The sequence below is a fragment of the Rhinoderma darwinii genome, chromosome 5 (assembly GCF_050947455.1).
Source record: "Rhinoderma darwinii isolate aRhiDar2 chromosome 5, aRhiDar2.hap1, whole genome shotgun sequence".
Taxonomy (NCBI): Eukaryota; Metazoa; Chordata; class Amphibia; order Anura; family Rhinodermatidae; genus Rhinoderma; species Rhinoderma darwinii.
The window spans coordinates 180,713,229-180,739,322 of NC_134691.1; the positions used below are offsets into that span (position 1 = coordinate 180,713,229).

A 26,094-nucleotide genomic window follows, 5' to 3' on the forward strand; every position below is an offset into this window, starting at 1 on the left:
GTAGACCAAGAGTATGCCAAGTTTTTTCTAAGTGCCATTGTATAGTACGATTTAGAGTCATACACTGCTTGCACAAAGATGAGGTAAGTCAGTACTCTGATCGTATATTATTTCCAAGCATATTTTTCCATCTCCATCTGTTACAGATACCAAATTGCCTTATGAGAGATGATGTGGCAATAATCAGAACGATGGAATACTTGAAATTAGCAACTCATTCAGACACCATAAGCAAACAATAAAATGCTTTGTGAATAAAAGCTGGGCACAAAAAGGCCCACCATAACTACAAAAGACTTGCAAAGGATTAAACATGAAAGCTCTAGGTGCCCTATAGCTTCCAGTACTACCATTTTCTGGAACTACAACCTTTTTGAAATCTTGACATACTAGGTAAAGCGCCTAGGGAGGCTGAAACATGACATTATATAAAAAAATCACTAGACAGAGCTAGCAAAAAAATAAACATATAAGACTGATTTTTCAAAGGTGTTGACAGTGAGGCTGGGTTCACACGACCTATTTTCAGGCGTAAACGAGGCGTATTATGCCTCGTTTTACGCCTGAAAATAGGGCTCCAATACGTCGGCAAACATCTGCCCATTCACTTGAATGGGTTTGCCGAGGTACTGTGCCGACGACCTGTCATTTACGCATCGTCGTTTGACAGCTGTCCAACGACGACGCGTAAAATGACTGCCTCGTCAAAGAAGTGCAGGACACTTCTTTCAGACGTAATTTGAGCCGTTCTTCATTGAATTCTATTTCAATTTCTTGGAGAATATAATTGTTGATTAAAACAAACATGTTGGGAAAGGTGAAAGGTCCTCTACAAACCAAAGATTTTATATCTCTTTGTATAAACACTGTCATATCAGTAGGATCCTATTCTTTGTCAGATATTTAGAATATTTGATAGATATTTATGAATTGTATTTTTGCCTATACAATATTTTGGGCAGCATATTTATGAGCACATTTCTAGAGACTATAGAACATTTACTAATAATGGCATATTTATGCCAGTCAAAAAGTAGAGAGTAGTTAGTGAGATTTGCACCTCTCAATGAATTTGGCAGTCTTTGAACTCTCTGCCAGGTGAAAAATATTTCTACGCCTGCTATGAGCAGACAGATTTGCACTATAATTTTTGTTTAAGTGTATGCTGCTCTTAATGGGGTTGTCTGACCCCCATTTCTTATAGCAGCTCTCACAATGGTGAGCTGATTGCCGAGGGTCCAACTGCAGGAAGCTACAATTGCGCATCCACATTGCCCCTGAAATGTTGTATTACCGAGCACTGATTTGTAATACATGGTCACTACAAGTCCTCCTGAGTGAAAAACTCTCTTTTCAGAATCTCTTCACTTTGGCTCACAGAAAGGGGGTCTTGAGCAGAACACCTCCTGTATGACATCCATATACGCTAATAGACCACATGGACAGCCACTGTCCTGAGTGGACAACTCCTTTAAAGGTTATGTACACCTTTGAAAACGATTTTTTTTCTTTAAATAAAATAGAGTATCAGAGTGTTTGGTGCAACTTTGTAATGACTTTTTATTAAAAAAACATTTTCCCTTTTTCAGATACAGTGGCTTTGTATCCTGTACACAGAACAGCTGTATCCTGCGCTGAAACCTGTATCCGTCAGTTCAGCAGCATTGACGGGTTCAGTGTCAGCGAGTCCTGCGTGACTCTGAAACGCAGGATCAAGCTGTTATCGATCACATCTAAGTTCATAACTTAGATGTGATCGATAACAGGTGACACACAGGAGCCACTGACACTGAAGCACACGATACAGCTGTTGTGTATCCAGGAAGCAAAGCAGCTGTATCACAAAAAGTAAAAATAAGTTTTAATAAAAAGTAATTACAAAATTGAACCAAAAACACTGATACACTGTTTTATTAAAACACAAACAATAGTTTTTAAAGGTGTACATAGCATTTAAAGAAAAGTGAAAAGGAAATATTTTTTTAAACTTTTTATAAACTTGCCAATACACACAAAGTGATATTAACTTGTGATTAAGATTTTCAAGTTTAGATCTCCGAAACCACAGCTGCAGGATTGTGTTATTTCTATTTAAATACGCACATCTATAAAAAAAAAAAAAACACTATAGACCCAATGCATAAATTAAACTGTATATAAGCAGCATTCACATAGAGGAAGTTGTATAGACAAGCAATATTTTACAGCTCATACACTCCACTTGTGAATATGGCCTCATAGTTGTCACTGCAATTAGGAATTCTTCAGCAGGTCCAACTAGAAAGCGCTACCGTCTAATCCAATTATTTTATTGTACTAACCCGTCTATTTCTAAAGAACTTTTAAAATATGTACACAGCTCCAGAGAAAACATTGTAGTATAGGGACAGGATAACATTTAAGAAGAAACTTACTGATGACTGAGCTCCTTCTGAGCTAAATCTGTAGGCCGAGGAACTGTTGTATGTTCCTATGGAGCACTGATAATCTGGAGACCATTGGCTGCTGTGAGAGTTAGAGAATGTCACACTGCTCCCAGAGGTCATAGCTCTATCCTGGTAATCATCATGGTCATAGTCATAATCTCCATCATGGATGATGAGGTTATCCAGACCCTGCGGGCAATCTGGTTGCTTTTCTGGTACACAGTATGTAGACTCTCCTCCAGGCACTTTTTTTGCTGTTTTTGGATCTTGTCCAGGTGGAAGTAATATATTGTTTGGCCCATCTTCAGCTGCTGGCCCAACAGTATAATTCATGTAAGGGTCTTCTTCTGAAGAATCATCACTGGTTCGAATACCACTTGTTCTTTGGTCAGAGTGACCATGTTCACTTGGATTTGGCGAGTCCTTAAATGCATCATCATCAGCTTCAAAGCCCTCATCGACCTCCTCTTCAGGATATGGTTGACTAAAGTTAAAAGTGGGTTTTTCAGAGCTGGCAATGCATTTGAGATCCTCTGGAAATACATCACTTACAGATAAGGACATTTCGATATTCTTAACACATTCATCAATCTCATCAAAGTTCAGGGACTCCAGAAACTCCTGGGCTGCTCTGCATGCCTCTTCCTCTAGACGTCGTAGCTCATCATCTCGGAGCTGTTGCAGCCGCTGTAAGGAGGCCTCTGTTAAGGTTAATTCTTGTTTCTCCTTAATACGCTGCAAATCATCAATTTCTTTCTCCAATCTGAGAATATCTTCCACCTGTTTGTTTTCTTTCTTTTTTTCTATTTCTCGATTTTCTTTATCCTCTTTTTCGGCTTCCAACATGGCAGCAATTTTTTCCTGTTTTTTTATTTCTTCAACCTACAGTTGAGTAGATGAAAACATTAGACTCAATTTGAACAAATAAACGTTAATGTTAAATATTAGTATTTTTTATTGAATGATAAAGCCAAAGTAATGTTCACACAATTACAGTATAATGCACTATTATTTACCATCATAATAACTTTCTTTATACTATGACAAGAAGAAATCCACATATTAGTTGAACAAACACAGCTTTGATAGGAATATGAAACAGAATACAAGACAGAACATGAGAACTATCAAACACAGGGAGCAATTGATGGCAAGTAAACAAGGCACAGGTCAACTGACATCAAGATAAGACTAGATCTTACTAGCATTACTGGTATGATCTATAGTTTGCCACTGCACTGAAACGTCACAGAAGGAATAAAGGACTTAAGGCCGTTTTACATTTACCGATTATCGGGCATATAAGCATTCATAGAACGCTCGTTTACTAAAATTGCTCTGTAAAAAAAGTGCAGCGATCAGCAGATGATACGAGTTCATCTGCTGATCGTATTGTTTTAAAAAAAAGTTAAATATTATCGTTGTCGGCAGCACATCTCCCTGTGTAAACAGAAAGACATGCTGCCGACATGATAATAATGTATGAGGATGAGCGATCGGAGTAACGACCGCTTGTTCCCATGCGTAGCTCCTTGTGACAGGAGCAAACGAGTGCCGATCAGCGATGTCTCGTTGATCGGCGCTCGCCGTACCGACCGATTATCGGCCGTTGTAATAGGGGCTTTAGAATTGGTTTATAATATACAATTTGCGATTATCAGTGTGAGCTATAATATAGGTGCTTGAGCTAGATATATTGTATCTGTAATACATTATAAGATGACAGCAGATAGGTAGAACTAAATTTGTGTCTGTTGTATGTACTGTATAAGCTGGGAAACACGGGTTTAGTCTAGAAATATTTAGATGAGGATGGCATGCGCTGAATGACTCTTCCATGAGCCTACGTGTTTTTAACTTTCCTTATTACTCCTTGTATGTGAAGCAAAAACATACATTGTTGCTATAGCTTCCTATACGCAATAGAATAATCAAAGGGGTTTTAAGAAAATCAAAGGTTATTCATATATAATAAAGAGCTATAATAGATATATCATGTATAATGTGCAACAAATCCTTTGTGTATCAATTCTTCACAAGTTTTTAAGATCTCTGCTTGTAGTAATTGAATTGAAACCTTCATTGTTTACTTCCAGTTGATTCATGTTCTACTCAAGTGATGCTCTTGTAAGACAGAGCGTAACTGTAAAGGAACCGGACACCTGTGTGATAATCACATGACCGGGATGCATTTGTATTCCCTTAGAAGTAAACAATGAAGCTTCCACTCAATGATGGCAAGCAGACACCTTGAAAACCATAAAGAATTGATTTACAAAGTACTTCAGAAAGTTGCAATGTCATTTTATATCATAAATAATAATAATAATTATACCATAGAAAGTTAGAACAAAACCTTGGAAGAGCTTGATAAAATGTTGCCCATAGATCTGCATTATTGACCAAATATAGTTAATAATCATTCAATTAAAATATATAACCTGCTTATAGGAAGGCTAGAAAGGGTCTATAGTCACTCCAGCACAAACAAAAATAATTAAATATAATAGTATCTCATAATATCTACTGTAAAAATCACGCTGCATCTAGAGGAGGTGGCAATAAGAGGAGGCGTTATGCTTTAACTATTCTGCTGGCGCGAATTCTAACCAAAGCTGGAATATTTGGTAAAAATAGGTAATGTAATTAAAATGAAATGAATGAACATATTAAGGTTGGCCGGTGGGAAGATGTGTGTTCAGTAAATCATGATCATAGCTTGACCATTTTCCACTTTATTTTTATTGTGTATATTTGTTATATTGGACAAATAATAGCTTAGAGGTCATGTTGCTATGCACTTTTTTCCCTGTTGCTTAGAATTGTATCACATATCATATTAAAGGTCAAACCAAGATTCCATTATGAGTGTGAAGTATAAGGTTTTGCTACAGTTCATGTTTGAGGGATGATAGTAAATCAGATGTCCCATAAATGCATATCTGTCCAGCGAGCAGATAAATGTCTGGCCATCAGTTTAAACGCCAAAGAAACCCCACCCAAGAAACGTACCTCTCCAATACTAAAAGCATGAGTTATGGCTAGAGATGAATCACTATCATAAGTTATGTCCTGTTATATTTGTAAGCTAAAATGATGGTATGGTGGCTTGTTATATACAAAATAAGTCCAATATATTATCAATCTACCAGTAGTCGCTGTTTTGGTGACTTTACATTTTTATTGTTTGACATTATTATCATTTATATCCAAAGTTCTTGCAATTTCTAAAAACACAACATCCTCTAGAAGAAAGCAAGCAGACATTTGTATATTAGTTAATTGCCTACCTGCTTGGCTAGTAGTTCTGCCTCTTGTCTGTGCCTTTCTCTGTAAGAGGAAACGGAAGATTAATAGATGCAATTGTCGTTGTTACGGCAGGCGCATACAGAACGTTCTTTCATTGATTTCCCAACCAAACCTATGCAAGGAAGAATCTCCTTGTAGTGACTGCTTGTAGACATTAAAGCATTTACATACTGAATGTATGAGATGACTTCAGATCAGTCATTTGCAAGGATTGTTTGTATCTATACACATTTACAAATGTAAGATCATTGCATTATAAGGACCTGTAATGTATTGGCTATTTTAGACACTCATACAAGTGACATTGATATTGATTGACTTTATGGAATAATGGCTTCTGCATATTCACCAACATATTATCACCAGATGTTCTGAAATAGTTGTATTGTGCAATGTATTCTAACATTAGATGTAGCTGGTTATGAATAAATGTACACATGACATGACTTATGATTCCCTAGATATTCTGCATCCCATACCTTTCTTCTACTTCTTGTCTTAGCCTTTCTTCTTCTTCCTTCTTCTTCCTTTCCTCCTCTTTCCTCACCCTCTCTTCCTCCTCTTTTCTCCTTCGCTCTTCTTCCTCCCTTCTTCTCCTCTCTTCTTCTTTTTGTTTCTGCTCCCGGAGCTCCCTGTAAGTACGGCGGGCTATCTGTCCACGCAGCTGCTTCTGGAAGGTCACAGCTGCTTTTTTAAGACATAAAAACTTTGTCCTCCACAGGAAAGCTCGGTAGTTCTTCTGTATCACGACAATGTAGTGGAGCACCTTTCTGTACTGCTTTCTACGGAAAGAAAGGAGAGAGGCTTGTTCCACAAATCTCAATCGATAAGAAATAATCCATCCTATTTATGCATCCCGTTTATAGCAAGTGTCAAGGTGTGACAGCCGCAATATAAATGACATCCACAGTAGGAAGCATGCAAGCTCCCTGCAGAGTCTGAATGCAGGCTAAGCTGATGTTAAACAGAGCCGTATCTTTATTTCGCCTGACATGACGGTGGTTTGGAAGAGCGAGAATTAGCTCTGATATATGCCATGCTTACACAAAAAGTAATTACACCCAGCAGGATGCCATTCTGGGTGACATATTGCCCTATACGTACAGCCAGGACTCATATGCACTTGAAAAGGGATTAACTTATTATGCAAACAGCTATTGAACTGTCTACTATTGACTTTCTGAAGACACACAAAAGTAAGCAGATGCATAGCATTGTTCTGGATTTAATACATAATGTATGACACTTTGTTAACCAGTGATTTTTATAAAAAGCGGCATCAGGGCAGTATTTTCTGATACTATTATTGCTCATGATTTGAAGATAGGAAGGTAAAAATATTTGTGAGCAGGAATATTCAGAAATAATCTTGTTGTCCTGGAGAGGTTAAACCGGATCATAGCAATTTAATATTTCACTGATACCAATATGGCTACAAAGTGAGATATAGATATAACTAAACTTTTATTTATTGTATTATTTATTAATTTAAATGATGTATTGTTTTCAACAAATGTAAATGTAAGTGTATAGGAATGTCAATATACAATAGAAGGATGACATATTCTGAACAGGTTATAAGCAAGATCTTTTTTGAAAAAAAAAAAATAAAAAAATAAAAAAAAAAATATATATATATATATATATATATATATATATTAGTTGCAAAATATGTGGAATATTGCATTGAAGAGATTTTCATTAATTTCCCAACCCTAAAACACCATCACAGTTTTCACTATGTATAAATGATGCAGTTCTAAAGACCTGCTACATCTATTAACCTACTGACAATTATACATGACTTTTTCCATACATAAACCATTGTCTAACTGCTTATTCAGCATTTAAATGGACAATAAACTGAAGTATGAACTATATGTAAGAAGCCATTTTTGGCTGGGGAGATGAAAGCTGTACAGAAATGCCAGAAAATGGCAACCCAATCATCACTACGTTACCTCACATATGTCCTATATACACGCGACTGAATTATAATCTGCACTTTTATAAGCATTGTACTTTAGGTGTAGTGCTTTTTAACTGTAGTACATTCCCATTTATTTAATGTACTCTTATTGCACAAAACTTCAATGCATGCAATCCAGAGAACTTTTACTGAGAACATTTTACTTTTCAATGTGATGGCAGACCATCTATTCACTCACCTTGCCACAAAGCCCATGATGTGTGATTGTATTATTAAGGCTGCCTTGTAAACCTCTACTTCACGTTGCTTCTCCAATTTGTGCTCCAGAGACTCTCGCAGAAAAACCTGGGAGAACAAAAAATATACAGAAATTTGCTTTCTGAGCTGCGGGGATTTAGTTTTGCACGCAATTTTTGAAGGGTGCTGAAAAAGGACAAGGAGCAATAACCACCTCAATCACTGACCATTAAAAAAGAAGGAGAGGTGACTGCACTTATCTTTTATCAGTTGTAGTATTAGGAGTATTTACACTGATTTAGTACGAAGACACTTGGACTCTTTTCATGGATAATAAAAAGGAAATTGTTTTGAGTTCTGATAGTACTTGCTTTATAACTGCACTTTTTATACTTTTTTTCTGCCATATTGTTAGATTGAGGTCTCCCAGAGCTGATATATAAGATCAAACTGGAGCAATGCTTCTTAAACTGTGAGGCAGGCCTCAATGGTAGGGCGCCCACCAGTTGGTGGTGAGGCACAGCAGGGTAAACAGTCTGGACAGTACGTTTTTTGGCTGCAGAAAACTCTGGTTTATCAACATTTCTGCTTTTGAGTGTATTTTAATGTTATATTCGGTTCAGGAGAATATGGAACAATCCTTTTGGCATGGACTTTGACCACTGGTAGGGCCTGCACATTACCATACTCTGGTTGGTAAGGCCCTAGTAGAAAAGGGTTGAGGAACTCTGTTCTAGACAGTGATGGACATAAACTGTATAGGACATATATACATTATGAAAGTTGGTACCCACAGCGATGCAAGCTCTTCGCAGGGGCTTTCTGAAGTTAGACCTGTGACAATCAGCTAATCGCTGGGTCGGCTTCAATTTAAAAAAGGGGCTGTTGAGATGAGATAGCGCCTTAAAAATTGGGCACTGGTAGATAACATGCTTTTAAACCTGGACCCATTCTGAGAAATTTGCGACAGTCTGCAAATATGTAAGAAAATAATGATTGTAACAATTTTGTACATACTCGAATTCTGACTCACAGTGAAGATGGGTTTTGCTCAAATTGTTCACACTGAATTATTGGTAATGACCCCATATACAATTCCATGAACAACAATGAATCATAATTTGTCTGAATGCACTTCTAACGGGTTAAGATTGTAAATATATAGAAAAATTGGTTTGCACTCCTGGTTAAGATATTCAGGTGCTATGAGGGTTCGGGTTTGGGAAACCCACAATATTCATCAAGAAGATAACCCAAGCACTCAGACGTATAGATGAGTAAGATTCGTTTATTATATTATTTTATTATATTTTATTTTCAGTTTAATCTTCACTGAAATAAATCTTCACAAGATTTCAGTAATTTCTTACAAGCGATTTTTCAAAAATATATTGACATTTCGGCCAAACCTGGCCTTTATCATAATCGCTTCAACTAATATGCAAAGAAAAAAGGAAGATACAGAGTATAAGTATTGTTACATATAAATGTATATAAAAGTAAAAAGATTAAATGCAAGAAGACAAAAGCTCAATAACTGCATAAAGAACGTATAGCATATATAAAGATATGATAAATAAAACTATAATTAAATAGATAAAATTGAAGAATAACATACAAAATGTCTCAAGTAACAAAGACTATGCATCCATTTAATGAGCAACAAACTGACAGAGATGTTGGCCAGAAACAGGAACATATTGAGCTACGTGCTCGATACAGCAGAGATAGATTAACAAATAGTTAACAAACAACTTTTAAGTTTTACAAGGGACGCTTCACATAGAAGCAGACACACGAGCAGACACATATGCAGAGCGTCTGGCAGACGCCTCGACACTCAGTTCCACGTTTTCAAACAGGTAACAGCTGTTTCATTTCTCTATGTTTTATTTCTCTATACTATACTTACCGTTTTATTCACACCACCGGTACCTTATGGTATGGTCCTGAGGGGTATTTTGTCAATACCCCTCCATCTATTAAACTTAATAGTTGTTTGTTAACTATTTGTTAATCTATCTCTGCTGTATCGAGCACGTAGCTCAACATGTTCCTGTTTCTGGCCAACATCTCTGTCAGTTTGTTGCTCATTAAATGGATGCATAGTCTTTGTTACTTGAGACATTTTGTATGTTATTCTTCAATTTTATCTATTTAATTATAGTTTTATTTATCATATCTTTATATATGCTATACGTTCTTTATGCAGTTATTGAGCTTTTGTCTTCTTGCATTTAATCTTTTTACTTTTATATACATTTATATGTAACAATACTTATACTCTGTATCTTCCTTTTTTCTTTGCATATTATTTGAAGCGATTATGATAAAGGCCAGGTTTGGCCGAAACGTCAATAAATTTTTTTTAAATCGCTTGTAAGAAATTACTGAAATCTTGTGAAGATTTATTTCAGTGAAGATTAAACTGAAAATAAAATATAATAAAATAATATAATAAACAAATCTTACTCATCTATACGTCTGAGTGCTTGGGTTATCTTCTTGATGGGTTAAGATTGTAAGTTCACCACCATTTGAGTACTATAAATGTAATGATTATGGTTAAAAATGGCTATTTATCATGTACAAAACCATTTAATCCCAGACCATCTAAAAGCTAAAAGTACGATAGCGTACAGAAAGAAGACGCTTGAGTTCAATGACTATTATCAATGACTGCTGTAAAGGATCTGGCAGACACAGCTTCTGTGTCGACGCCCGTGGTTAATCAGTCTGCATCCGTTCTTAGGTCTGATAGAATGACTCGATCTGCTACCTCTCAGGCTGGTAGGCTGAGGAGTGGGAGAACCGATAACAGCCTGGCCAGACGGTTCTAGCTCCCGCCCTCGGTCTATTTATACCTTCATTTGCTGCTTGTCCGTTGCCTGTGATTCTTGTGTTTCCTGGCTTTGCTGTTCCTGCTATTACCATTGACCTCTGCTTCATATTGACCCTGCTTGACGGACTATTCTCCTGTTCTGCTTTTGTTACCGCGTACTCTCCAGGTTTGACTCGGCTCGTTCACCACTCTGTTGCTCACGGTGTTTCCATGTGCAACTTCCCCTCTTACCTTGCTTCCGTGTTCTCTTGTCTGTTTTGTTTGTCGTTCACATAGTGAGCGTAGGGACCGTCGCCCAGTTGTACGCCGTCGCCTAGGACGGACTGTGCAAGTAGGCAGGGACTGAGTGGCGGGTAAATTAGGGCTCACCTGTCCGTCTCCCTACCCCGACATTACAACTGCTATGTGAATACGCCTCAGCAGCGACAAAAAACTGTTTATACCATTCAGGATTTACTTTTCCTGATTAAACTGCATTTCACCATGAAATATGTCAACACGAGAAAATCCACACAATGTGAGGATCTGTTGCTTACATAGAGTGCCACATACATGCGATACACACAAGAGATTATTGCCTCAGGCATACACACCTACATTATCACACAGTGCACCTGATATAGAATATGAAGTACCCTACATCAGCAAAGACTAGTTCTGTAGGTTTTCTGGTTTTTAATGTGAGTACAGTAGCAGTCAATGATTTATTGAACCATCCATACACCACAGTAATAAATTGCTGTCCTACTCACAACCTCCTATAAATACAAAGGGTAGAGTATTACCTTGGTCTTCCCAAGCTGCCATTCAGTATCTGTCGTGTCATGAAGATGGAGTAAAGTCTCACACTTGCCTTTCAAATCATCAGGAAGCGTCAAATTCCTCATCAGAACTTTATATCTTGGAAATGTAAAAACTTTCATAATCAATAACTAATCAGGATAATAAGATTAATATATATTAACAATATTATAAAAAGAATACTCTATCAATGCTGGTTGTTAAGGCATATGCACACAGTTAGTGTGTAGTAAGGGTTGTCACATTGGCGCTCTCTTATTTTCCAGGCAGGAGGCAAACAGGCCAGAAATGAGGAGTCCATTGACCTCTATGGAAAGAAGATGTCTGGTGCACAGAAAGCACATATATACACTGATAATCCATTGGGCATTCTCTCATTGGGCATTCTGGTGCCATTGACTCAATTAGGGAAAACTTTATCTATGTCCCTGATCAGATATGTACATTCCTCTGCTTTTTATCTTTACCATATATCTAATATTTGAAACATAATAGCCATACAAACATAGAGGAATAAATTCAAGAAACACAATATGCTCACCTAAAATAAAAATCTTGGAATGGTCTTCTGACTGGAAAACCAGCTCTGCGGATCCTGACTGTTTCAAGCATTCCTGAGTACCTTAACTGGTTGAGGACCATTGTTTGGTCAAACTGGTCTGGCATCTGAAGAAACAAGCAGGTAGAACAAAACCTTAATGTTGATAAAGAAGAAAAAAAAGAAAATAGAAAGAAAAAAAAGAAAATACAGACAAAAAGAAAACATCAAAGAAAAAAAGAAATAAATAAATAAAAAAAGAAAGAAAGTTTGTACATATATAGAATCCTTGTAACTATTTTTATGATAATTTTACTACCTTTCCATTAACAACCAATGATTTGAACAGGACATTGAAGCAACAACAGAAGAAAATGGAATGAAAAATCTAACAGTAAGATATGCAGAATGTGATTCACATAAATAAAATGCCCAGAATATATTGTTTTCTTAGCCCCTATGTTGACACCACCCTATAAATAAATAATTCCATGTATATATATATATATATATATATATATATATATATATATATATATACACACACACACACACACACACACACACACACACATATATATATATATATATATATATGCACATACAGATCTCCATGCATCCTGTTTACCATCTGTATAGTAATAGATGTTGAATTTCCAGTTCATACCCAATCAATGCGGTGACTGCGCCTCACACCTACAGCTTTCCAGTAAGGCGCTACTATACGTATATCTCCAGAGAAGACATTACTTTACCCTGACTACTATAGCGCTTGCAGCATCTGGCGTTGAAGTTGTCCCCTGACTTACATTCACATGAGAAACAAGCTGTAGAATGACCTGAGCCAGTGAAATGAAGAGTCTCAGCTATAATGAACACTAGAGCCATGCTTTACATGTGCTCTGTAGCCATAGTAACTCTTCCCCGTCTAATGAGGGGCATTGTATAAACTCATCATCTCTAAGGGGCCTCTTTGACCTAGAGAAGTCAGTGGGCACTGAATGGGTACTGTCTAACCATGATAATAGTCCTTCTAGAATTTTGACGTACTTTTTAGGAGTAGAGGACGTCTCTGCAGGATATTTCGAGCGGTTATTCTGCAAATTCTTCTTGTTTTTCCTTGTCCATGAATCATAATGTGATGCATTCACCTCTATTATTTTTGATGGACATTGTTATTACTTCTATGTATCATAAATATGTGTCTGTATTTGTTCTATTATTTCCTCTCCCACCATGCGATAAATGTGACAAAGTATGACTGCATGAGAATGAGTATAAAATGTACCAAACCTTGACCCCGACACACCGTAACAGCCACAAGAAATACTACACAAGTATCCTTACCAAGCAGTTTGCCTAAAACAGTATACACATTATATAACTGTAGAGAACATTATTGTTATTATTATTATTATTATTATTATTATTATTATGTTATTAGAAGAATGTTGGGATATTAACCCCTTCAGGACTGAGCCACTTTTGGACCAAATGACAGAGCCTCATTTTTTAAATCTGACGTGTGTTACTTTATGTGGTAATAACTCGGGAATGCTTTTACCTATCCAAGCGATTCTGAGATTGTTTTCTCGTGACATATTGTACTTTAAGTTAGTGAAAAAATTTGGTTCATATATTCAATATTTTTGCGTGAAAAACACCAAAATTTAGAGAAAATTTGCAAAAAATTAGCATTTTCTAAATTCAAATTTATCTGCTTGTAAGACAGATAGTAATACCACACAAAATTGTTACTAGCTAACTTTTCCAATATGTCTACTTTAGATTGGCATCATTCTTTGAACATCCTTTTATTTTTCTAGGACATTACAAGGCTTATAAGTTTAGCAGCAATTTCTCACATTTTCAAGAAAATTTGAAAAGCCCATTTTTTTAGGGAACAGTTCAGTTGTTAAGAAGCTTTGAGGGTCTTATATATTAGAAACCCCCACAAATCACCCCACTTTAAAAACTTCACCCCTCAAAGTATTCAAAACAGCATTCAGAAAGTTTTTTAACCCTTTAGGCGTTTCACAGGAATTAAAGCAATGTAGCGGGGAAATCTACAAATTTCATTTTTTGGGCAGAAATTCCATTATAATCCATTTTTCCTGTAATACTGAAGGTTTCTACCGGAGAAGCACAACTGAATATTTATTGCCCTGATTCTGCAGTTTTTAGAAATATCCCACATGTGGCCCTAGTGCGCTACTGGACTGAAATACCGGCCTCAGAAGCAAAGGAGCACCTAGAGCCTTTTAGGGCCTTCCTTTTCTTAGATTATATTTCAGGCACCATGTCAGGTTAGAAGAGGTCTTGTGGTGCCGAAACAAAGGAAACACCCCAAAAAATACCCCATTTTGGAAACTAAACTCCTTGAGGAATTCATCTAGGAGTGTAGTGAGCATTTTGACCTCACAGGTGTTTCATAGATTTCATTAGAATTGGGCAGTGAAAATGAAAAATGCCATTATTTTCCAATACCATGTATTTTTACCTCCAAATTTTTAATTTTTTCAACAAATAAATGAGGAAAAGCACCCCAACATTTGTAAAGCAACTTCTCCAGAGTACGGAAATACCAAACAGGTGGTCATAAACTGTTGTTTGGGCAAGCGGCAGGACTTGGAAGGGAAGGCACGCCATTTAGCTTTTGGAGCGCTGATTTTGCTGGATTCATTTCTCTGCACCATGTCACATTTCTAAAGCCCCTGAGGTACCAGTACAGTAAAAAAAAACCAAAAGTGACTCTATTTAGGAAACTATACCCCTTGAGGAATTCATCTAGGGGTGTAGTGAGCATTTTGACCCCACAGGTGTTTCATAGATTTCATTAGAATTGGGCAGTGAAAATGAAAAATTACATTATTTTCCAATAAGATGTAGCTTTACCTCAAAATTGTTATTTTTTTCAACAAATAAATGATGAAAAGCACCCCAACATTTGTAAAGCAACTTCTCCAGAGTACAGAAATACCCAACATGTGGTCATGAACGGCTGTTTGGGGGAAGCGGCAGTACTCAGAAGGGAAGGCACGCCATTTAGCTTTTGAAGTACAGATTTTGCCGATTTGATTTCTCGGCACCATGTCGCATTTGTAAAGCTCCTAAGGTACCAGTACAGTGGAAGCCCCCCAAAAGTGACTCCATTTGGGAAACTACACCCCTAGAGGAATTAATATAGGGGTGTAGTGAGCATTTTGACCCCCCAGGTGTTTCATAGATTTCATTAGAATTGGGCAGTAAACATGAAAAAAATCATTTTTTTCCACTAAGACGTAGCTTTAGGTAAAAATGTTTCATTTTCTCATCAAATAAAGGAGAAAAACCACCATAACATTTGTAAAGCAACTTCTTCAGAGTAGGGAAATACCCCACACGTGGTCATAAACTGCCATTTAATAAAGTACTGTATGAATACACATCCGGGCTCAGAAGGGAAGGAGCACCATTTGGCTTTTGGAGAGCAGATTTTGCTGGATTGGTTTTTCTGCGCCATGTCGCTTTTGCAAAGCCCCTTAGGTACCAGTACAGTGGAAACTACCCAAAAGTGACTCCATTTGACAAACTACACCCATTGAGGAATTCATCTAGTGGGGTAGTGAGCATTTTGACACCACAGGTGTGTCATATATTTTATTAGAAATGGGCAGTGAAAATGAAAAATTACATTATTTTCCAATAAGACGCAGCATTAGTTAAAAATGTTTCATTTTCTCAACAAATAAAGGAGAAAAAGCACCGTAACATTTGTAAAGCAACTTCTTCAGAGTAGGGAAATACCCCACATGTGGTCATAAACTGCCATTTGGACACACAGCAAGGCTCTAAAGGGAAGGAGCGCCATTTAGTATTTGGAGTGGAGATTTTATAAGATTCGTTTTTTGACACCATGTTGCATTGAGCTATAGTACCAGTACAGTGGTACCCCCAAAAAAATTACCCCATTTTGGAAACTAGATCCCTCAAAGAATTGATCTAGGGGTGTAGTGAGCATTTTGACCGCACAAGTGTTTTGCAAAAATGAGTAAACAATAGATGTTGCAGATTGAAAATTGCTGTTTTCCACAAATATGCCATTTCAGTGCCCAATGTGTTGTGCCCAGCTTGTACCACTGTAGACACACATCCCATAAATTGTTAAGCGGGTTCTCCAGAATACCCCATATGTGGTCATAAATTGCCGTTTGGGTACACTGCCAGGCTCAGTTGGACCACCATTTGGCTTTTGAAGCGCAGATTTTCCTTGGTGTATTAGTGGTATTTCAGCTTATAATGTGGGGGCATATGTGAGCTGGGCGGAGTACACCAGGGTATATGTAAGCTGGGCGGAGTACATCAGGGTATATGTAAGCTGGGCGGAGTACATCAGGGTATATGTAAGCTGGGCGGAGTACATCAGGGTATATATAAGCTGTGCGGAGTACATCACGGTATATGTAATATGCGCAGAGTACATCAGGATATATGTAAGCTGTGCGCAGTACATCAGGGTATATGTAATCTGTGAAGTACATCAGGGTATATGTAAACTGGGCGGAGTACATCAGGGTATATGTAAGCTGGGCAGAGTACATCAGGGTATATGTAAGCTGTGCGGAGTACATCAGGGTATATGTAAGCTGGGCGGAGTACATCAGGGCATATGTAAGCTGTGCGGAGTACATCAGGGTATATGTAAGCTGGGCGGAGTGCAACAGGTCATAATAGGATGATGTAATAAATGGGGTGAATGAAGAATCCATGGATCCATGGATCGTAACTGTCATTCTTCATTTGACAGTTAGCGTATTAGGTCCTGCCTCGGGCAGGACCTAATAGGCTACCGTACCTGGGCAACCAGGAAGCCTAGTAACGGCTTCCTGGTTGCCATAGCTCCCTCCCTCTGTAAACCACTTCAATGCGGCGGACGTCATTGACAGTCGCATTGAAGGGGTTAAATGGCTGCGATCGGCGGTAACAGCCATCGCAGCCATTGCAGCGGCATGTCAGCTGTGTATAACAGCTGACAGCCGCTGAAGATAAAGCACGCACAGCTCCTGTGCTCGCTTTATCTGCAGGGCGTAACTGTACGCCCGTCTGCGGGAAATCACTTTGATTTCGGACGTACAGTTACGCCCAATCGCGGGAAAGGGTTAAACCCTTAATGACCGGGCCTGAAAAGGTCTTAATGACCAGCTAAATGTTTCGGTTTTTACCGCTCTGCCTTTCAGCAGCCATAACTTTTTTACTTTTTTATTGACGTGGCCGTATGAGGCCTTTTTTTATGCGGGAGTAATTGTATTATTATTTTTTTCACCGTTTGGTGGTAGAAAAAAATAATATTTTTACGGTGTGAATATAGGAAAAGCTATTCTTTACATAGTTTTTCTTGTTTCTTTTTTATCCCGTTCACGTTTTACGCAAAATAACGAATTAGATAAATTATTCAGGTTATTAGGGTTATTTAGATTCCTAATATGTGTAGCTTTTTTTGTTTTTATTTAATGTAGGGGCAATAAAACATAATTTATGCAAAATAATGACTTTTTATTTTTTATTTATTTATATTTTTTGTTACTATTTTCTTAATCCCATTAGGGGATAACTTTATTTACAACTCTATTTTTTACTTCTAATGTATTAGCATACTTTTGTATGCTAAAAAATTACACTGTGTCACTATGACACAGGCTGCTGTTAGGGTACACTATGTCCTGCCCTAACAGCAGGCAAACTGAACAGACAGCCCTGGGGTCCTTTGTAGGTCTCCAGGGCTGACTGCAGAGGGATTCCCTACTCTTTAATCACGTCACCGGGTTTCCGGTGATGCGATCAAAGAGGGGGAGTTCCCTTTGATTATGCCACGGTCACAGACAGCGGCGATTACAGGGTTACACAGTTGGGGTCCGAATGTTTTCCGACCCCAGCTGTATTTAGCAGGCTGCTCTAAGATGTTAGTTACAGCTCCTGCTTCGAGGATGAGCGCTAACTGGAGCGCTCATCAGCCTCTTCTACAGCAACGCCAAAAGGCGTCGCACCTGCACCACCTGTCATCTAAAGACGGTGGGCAGTCGATAAGGGGTTAAAGAGTTCATAAAGCACTAAAAAATAGCCCACATTTATTGACTTGCGTATTTAACCCTGCCAAAGTGGAGAGGGTAGTTGTGCGGGATTTGCTTCAAATTTATTAAAAATTGCACGTCCCTTAATAAATTTGTTATCAATTAAACGCTCTGACAGGCAAAAATTCTTTCTACGCCTGCTATGAGCTTACTTTTCTCGTCACTTTTGAAAATTTAAAAACAACTGAACAAATGTGGCTCAAGCTCCCAAAAAAGTTGCATTTTACACCAAAAACTGGGGTAAACACTTTTATAAATGTGGGCCATATAGTTCAATTTACTAATAGTTTTGCATTAGCTTACGTAAAATGTACTGTACACGCTTAAAAAAACACTCCAGGCAGAATTGATACACAGTGTTATGCCTAGTGTAGAGTCTGAGGGGCGGAGCATGACACAAGGAATTTCTCTATGGTGTTTTTTAGCTATATGAGGGCCAAAGTCTCTCACTGTATGGAGCATTAATAATAACAGTCGTTGTAGCTGAAATCTGTAACTATTTATAGTAGGAGATTTATTCCGAACAGCAGTCAGAAGCTTTTTTGCATTTTTAGGGATACATTTGCTTTATACATGGACCAGATCCTACTGTGACTCAGATACTGTATGTGCATGTCCCACTATTTTCTTGTAAAAATGTATCATAAAACTTGGTCTCTGAGAGGATATGTCAATGGATACAATGAGTTACATGCACTAGGTGCTTTATATCCTTTATAATAATTTATTCAGTTTTTATATCCAGTACTTGATGGTCCAGCACAAAGACACTTTTCACCCAATACTTCATAGGTCCAGAGGAGAAAATTGAAATGCCTGGAAGCGCTACACTCTGGATCAGCAGGAACCAGCATGAAGCTCGCAGCACAAAAGGTGAATGTTCCACAAAAATCTAGATTTGTTGACCTATCCTTAATCCGGTGTTAGACTTTTATTATACAACCAAATAAAAAAATGCCTTTCGTACCATGAAAATAAGACTTCCTTCCATCTATCCATCGTCACCAGGCCTATATCTGTCCATGTATCCAGACTTATGAATGTATCCAGCTCTACAGTTGCTCTACAACATCTTAGCCATGGTTAATGACAACACGTCTATGCACTTGACTGTTTTGCATGACAGTAGATTGTGGGCAAAAGCAAGACCCTTTAGAACGTCTTTTATGGGGAACCGTAGAGGGACACTGCCTCAGCTTCCCCATAATGTGTTAATAATATGGTCTAATGTCAAGCCTATTAAACTTTCTGAATGATTAATTTCAGCACTGTATGGCCACTGCATCATCTCTCCGCCACCATTGTCTCCAATTATTTTTTCGCTAAATATCAAACAGTCTCCTAAATGAGGGATAGATTAACATGATAAACAGGCCATCAGACGCCTATTATATAGCATCTGCCGCTCCATGGTTACTTTATTTCTGAACAAAGAAAACGGTTGCACTGTCCTTAATTTCATTAAATGCTAGCGATGCATTGTATTCCAATATGGTCTTCCACTACAGTATGTCAACGCCTGCTGCATTTAAAATATATAAATGTGAGAATGTATATAGATATAAGTACATCTATCTATCTATCTATCTATCTATCTATCTATCTATCTATCTTCTCATATCAAACTCTCTATCGATAAGGGGGTTTTACACAGGACGATTATTAGGCAGATGAGCATTTAAATAACACTTGTTGCCAATAGTTGCCCTGTGTGAACAGGGAAACGATCAGGAGATGAACGACCAAACGCTCGATCATCTGTTGGTCGTATCGTTTTAACAAAGTAAAATATTATCGTTGTCGGCAGCACATCTCGGTGTGTAAACAGGGAGACACACTGCCGACATGATAATAATGTGTGGGGACGAGCGATCGGAGTAACGACCGCTCGTCCAAATCCATAGCTCTGTGTAACAGGAGCAAGCGAGCGCCGATCAACGATGTTTCGTTGATCGGCGGTCGCTGCACAGACCGAGTGTTGGCCGGTGTAAAAGGGCCTATAGACAGCTCTTGACAACTGAAATATGAGAACACAATAAAATACTTCCTTAAGTACAAGCAATTTTAAGTTGCTAAGATAATATGGGAGTCACATTTTCTCTTAGCTGCTTCAGGAAAACCTTGAGAAAGTTGTGCACTGGACCATTTAGAAAACCGATTTTGTTTTTTTGGATACACAACTGAAAATTCACCATATTATACCACACAGCAATGCATTGCTTATCCTAATGCTAACTTTTTAACCTGTTCCTTAAAAAAGCATAAAAAAAATACTTATGGCGATTATATTTGGCCCGATTTGAATACCATTTGTTCTGTCTGGCAATAACACACATTTCAAGCTATTATAGTGAGACAGCAAAATCCCTTTGTACGTAGAGACAATAGCTACAATCTGAGCAGAGAGAAAGAGAAGACTTCCCAGTGACACATAAATTACATCCAAATCTTTAATTGAACAAAGATTTATTTCAATTTCCTTTTGCACATCATGGAAACAAAGACAAGTGTTTAAATAAGGGGATGTAAATCAACGAAGTGTAAATAAATGTATAATTAACAATATTTGCCATCACCCTAACAAAAGGAAAATCCCATCGCCAAGGGCATTAGTCAGTAGCCATGAGATTCACTTGAATAAAAGTTTCTTAAGATTTATGTATATGTAGCATGCTATACATTCTGTTCTATTCTATATATTCTGTTTTAATTAAAGAGGCTCTGTCTCCACATTACAAGTGCCCTATCTCCTACATAATGTGATCCGCGCTGTAATGTAGATAACAGTGGTTTTTATTTTGAAAAACAATCAATTTTGAGCAAGTTATGCACAATTTTCGATTTATGCTAATTCGTTTCTTAATAGACAACTGGGCGTGTTTTTACTTTTGGACCAACTGGGCGTTGTAAAGAGAAGTGTATGACGCTGACCACTCAGTGTTATACACTTCTCCCCATTCATTTTTAGCAGTACTCACAACGCAGCGTGATCTCGCGAGATCACACTGTGCAGTCATATACTCCCATATTAACTTTACCGAAGTGTCTTTGGAGTGAATAGACATCACCTCCAGCCAGGACGCGATGTCTATTCACACTGCCGACACTTCGGTATAGTTTCTGTGAATGACAGCACACGTGATCTCGCGAGTACTGCTAAAAATGAATGGAGAGAAGTGTATGACGCTGATTGGTCAGCGTCATACACTCCTCTGTACAACGCCCAGTTGGTAAAAAAGTAAAAACACGCCCAGTGTTCTATTAAGAAACTAATTAGCATAAATCTAAAATTGTGCATAACTTGCTCAAAATTGATAGTTTTTCTAAATAAAAAACACTTGTTATTTACATTACAGTGCCGATCACATTATGTAGGAGATAGGGCACTTATAATCTGGTGACAGAGCCTCTTTAATGTGGTGATTGCCAAGTGGAGATCTCAGGGACTGTACTGTATGCCAATTTTCTATGGATATTTTATGGACCCTGAGATCCCCATCAAGGGCGACACTGACACTGGGAGTAAATAGAATAGCTCTATTGTTCTATGTAGAACTTCCCCATTGATTAACTTTGAACATGTATTCTATACCTTCACTACTTTTCTAGTTGTTTCTCTAATTTTTTAGTTCGTTTTTTTTTAGAATAAAAGGTTGTGTTGCTAATTTGAAATTGTCGACAAGATGCTGTTGATAGATCTGATACTATTAAGTGTCACTTTGGCTTCTGCGACTCTGCTGTAGGTCAAACTGGCTCAATTACCTTCCTAATGTCCTAAGAAGCCATGTTAAGAATTGGATATTCATATGTTACTCAGACTATTTGGATGCACATGTGTTATTAAGTGTCATTCGTTAATTTGTTATTGGTGGTTTATTGCTATGATAAGATTTGTCAACAGCATGTAACCAAAAGGTCTACCTGTATTTTTTTTTTTGTTTATTTTGCACTCGGTAAAAAAAAAAAATCTCAAACATAGGTAAGACCAGCTAAAATAAAAGTTCTAAATAAGCGAAAAAATCTAAACAATGTTAATTATAACTTGAGTTTCACTTTAAATCCTGCAGGACCCCCTTAATCTACATTATTTCAATTAATTTAATTATTTATTTATTTTCTTGCAGTGGGATGTAGACAGTGATATCATGTTATCCGTCAGAACCGATGGTTTAACTTTCCTTCTTTCAAAACATATGCCAGAATGGAACCACTCAGAATTCTCTCCTGGAAGGGATAGCACCTTATACTGGGAGGGGAAAGAAAAGGGGATAAGCACTGCAGGTTGCTTGATGAATACGGGGGAAAAGAGGTGGATGGCACACATTTTGAGATCGTTTCAAAGTTTAACATGAGTGGACATCACCTCTTCTCTTATCTTCAAATATAAGCCTTGGGTTCCATTACACGACCTGACGTGGGACGTGTAAAGAAGCCCCGATCTATGAGACAAGGAGCGATGTATGGGAACGAGCACTCAATACTACGATCACTCGTCTCCATACATTTCTATCATGTCGGCAGCACGTCTCCCAGTTTACCCAGGGAGATGTGCTGCCAAGTGCCAACAATGATAATATTTTAGGCTGCATAAATGATACACTCAGCCGATGAACGAGCGTTTGCTAGTTTATTGGCTGATCGTTGCCCTGTTTACACAGGGCAATGATCGGGAATGAGCGTTTTGTGAAGGCTCGTTTTCCCAATAATTGGCCTGAGTAAAAGGGCCTTAAGACTCTAGACTCAATGATCTGGAAAAAGAAGCTTTAACCCTTTTGCTGACATGTTAGGCTTCCCCTCATACAGGAGGACATTCTTTAAGATCAAGATATTACACATAAAATTCTAGAGTGCTGGACTTAGGTTAGAAGGTGTATATTTAGTGAGAGGTGAAGGGAAACATTTTTCAGAATAATAAACAGAATTAACCTTTCGAAAAATCAGAATGAACCAGACAAAACCACTGCTTGTCCTAAATGTCAGACTCTAAACACAGACATGTGGCATGGTCTGTGGACATGTTGGAACATACAGGTCTTCTGGCAAGATGTTTAAGACGATATCCAGACTCTATGGCGCATCTCCATCCCGTTAGACCCTGTAACATGCATATTTCAATATAAACAAACAGAAACAGATAACAGAGCACACAATCCGCACTCCATGCCACTAGCTGTACACGCAGTATTTCTAGTGGCAAAATGGTGTATAATGAATAACTGGATAAATTCTCTAGATCCAACAAAAAAACAGGCACGCACATTCTTCCAGAAGCGGAAGATCTTTATTGGAGAGCACCTCACTAGATAAGATATCATAGAACTTGTTACCCCCATCCAATGCACACAATGGTATAACACAGAGCAACTAAGGGGATTGTTAGGACTGTTAAGACTCTGAAGTCAAAATCGTGATCCAAATTAATAATGGGTTATTAAAAGTTGCAGTATGCCTTGTCTGATTTACTAATAACCTTGACTGCTGAATTGTTGACCAGTTGAGTTGTACAGCACTGTAGAGTTATCACGATAGCAGAATTTGGACTTCGATACCGATACTTTGTGTAGTGTTACGATTTTCGATACCAAAACGATACTTTGCCAACAGCAATAAAAATAAAATAAGTTCTTCCATTTTCTGATGTGAGGCACGAGGTGTGATTAATTTTGAATGTGCCTCACATTAATAGTAATTACCCCTATCATGTTTCTCAGTCATAATGGACAACATTGGGTTAATGTGTGAGGCACACTAATAAGTGAAAGACGTTTTTTATTTTATTTTTTTACAGCGTACACATCATAAATGACGCAAAAAAATTGTTGTGCAGGTTATTACGACTGCGCCAATACAGAATATGTGTATATTTTATGTATTGAGAATTATTTTAATGTTTATTGTAAAAAATGTGTATGTGTATTTTTTTATTTAACATTACTTTATGTTTTTACTTTTTTATTTTTAAACTTTAATGTACTGGCATATATCTATATGCCAGTACATTAGCCTGTGTACAGATAGTACACAGGCAGTTGTGAGGACATATACCTAAGTATGCCCTAACAACAGGAAATATGGTCAGACAGCCCTGGGGTCCTTCAATGGACCCTGGGCTGTCTGCCCATATATGGTATGTCCCTCAATCGCATCATAATAGGGATTACTTGTGACGCGATCCAAGGGACATTCCCCCTTCTTATTTTCCCCTTGAATGCTGCGGTCAGCTTGGATCGCAGCATTCAAGGGAATGGCGGTGGAGATGAGAGGTTTCTCTAATCTCGGCCGTTAGAGCGGGGCTGCGGCTGTGAAATACAGTCATTGCCCCGCTCCTGACAACTGCGCGCCGTCAGCATGAGGTGATGTGGCCGGCGCTGCACTAATGAGCACAGGCACTGAACACAGAACATGGGGGAGTTTTGCAGTGCGTCCGCCATGTTCTGTCTTCAGTGCCGCCGCTCCTTAGTGCAGTGCTGGTCGCATCACATCGTGCTGACCGCACGTACACTTGTTAGGACTCAGGAGTGGGGCAATGGCTGTATGACACAGCCGCAGCCCCGCTCTTATACATTCATGTGTTACAATGCTAGACTGTGCGGCGGCACAGATTAGTATTGAAATACATGAAGTAACGACATCGATCCGTTTGAGGGTGCACGGCATCGAAATAGTATCGAAGTTTCGATGCATCGTGCATCCCTACCTCATTGTTCCAGGGACTGAGTTCCAAAACCTGGCTAGTAATTGGTTTTGTTTTTCAAAAATCAAATAAAAATATGAAGAAAAAAAAGCTATATTACTTGGTGATGTGACATGTCTTTCCTAAAGAATACACATGCTCCTGGTAGTACATAGGATGTTCACACGCTCATAGATATTCATTGCTGCTGAAAGGATGGCTCTTTACAGCAAATAAATAAAAATCACACAGGGGGGAGTTGCAATAACATGTACAGCCGCTGAAAGGGATGAGCTGCTGCCCCTGTGTAAACAATGAAAGGGCCCCTTCATTTTACGGTGCACTGAAGGTCACCGTTTGGAGCGCAATGATGAAACAAATAGGATATCAATGTTAAAATCCCAAGAAGATAATACCAATAATATCTCACACTACATACAACATTTGTTTTCTTGAAAACTCTTTATTTCCTTCCATCAATTGTAGCTGCCTCGGACAGGTTGCTGGTGTTAGGCTTTGTTCACACCTGCTTCTGTGTTTCCGTTGTTCTGCTCCGTCAGAGGAGCAGAACAAGAGAATTACGGAAGCAACAGTTCCATTGCACAATGGACACCGCTGCTGGAACCCATGAACTTCTGTCGGCTTTTCGTCAGGGTGTCCGTGATTTGCCAGAGACAATAGCGCAGCATGCTGTGCTATTGTCGCCGGTAATCTCAGCCAGATCTGCGACGGAGGCCCCTAAGGGAGCCTCCAACGCAGATGTGAACGAGGCCTTAGACATAGACAAGAGGATGCATAACCATGTTTCTGGAGGTGGAAGGGTCTTGTTTGTGTCCTACTTAATACACTGCAATAATTACTTTTCTTGAACAAATACTGTCCCTGGGACCTGAATTATGAGATGGTCACCTTTGGTGGACATAGAAATTGTGTTTGCAGTCAATACCATCTCTTTCAGTCAGAGAATACACAGTGTACTGTCTTTGTCTGTCACCAATAACTGAACAGGGAATCCTATTCTTATTTGTCTGATAAATGCAGGGCAACTGTTCAAGGCAAAAATACGAAACCTTCAAAATCACAAAGCCAGGGTTTTGTATTCAACCTTTCATTGAAGTTTCTAGGTCAGTGTGAGAAGGACTGAATCTATCTTTTGACAATTTCCAGCAAGCTCATCCAGTTGTAGCAGAGCTCAGTTTGTTATGTGGAGCAAATCTTAACAGTATGTGTT

The 26,094-nt window shown here is 38.2% G+C and overlaps 1 protein-coding gene across 1 annotated transcript in view; it reads right to left on the reverse strand.

Annotated features, from left to right (window-relative positions):
• Nucleotides 1-26,094, reverse strand: part of MYO10 (myosin X) — a 216,060-nt gene that overhangs the window by 27,089 nt on the left and 162,877 nt on the right. Inside the window, exons 20-25 of the mRNA XM_075826765.1 lie at nt 12,087-12,211; nt 11,530-11,644; nt 7,904-8,010; nt 6,215-6,517; nt 5,717-5,756; nt 2,415-3,308 (exon numbers count right to left, since the gene is read on the reverse strand). Coding sequence (XP_075682880.1) covers nt 2,415-3,308; nt 5,717-5,756; nt 6,215-6,517; nt 7,904-8,010; nt 11,530-11,644; nt 12,087-12,211 — 1,584 coding nt within the window. The remainder of the gene's footprint in view (nt 1-2,414; nt 3,309-5,716; nt 5,757-6,214; nt 6,518-7,903; nt 8,011-11,529; nt 11,645-12,086; nt 12,212-26,094) is intronic.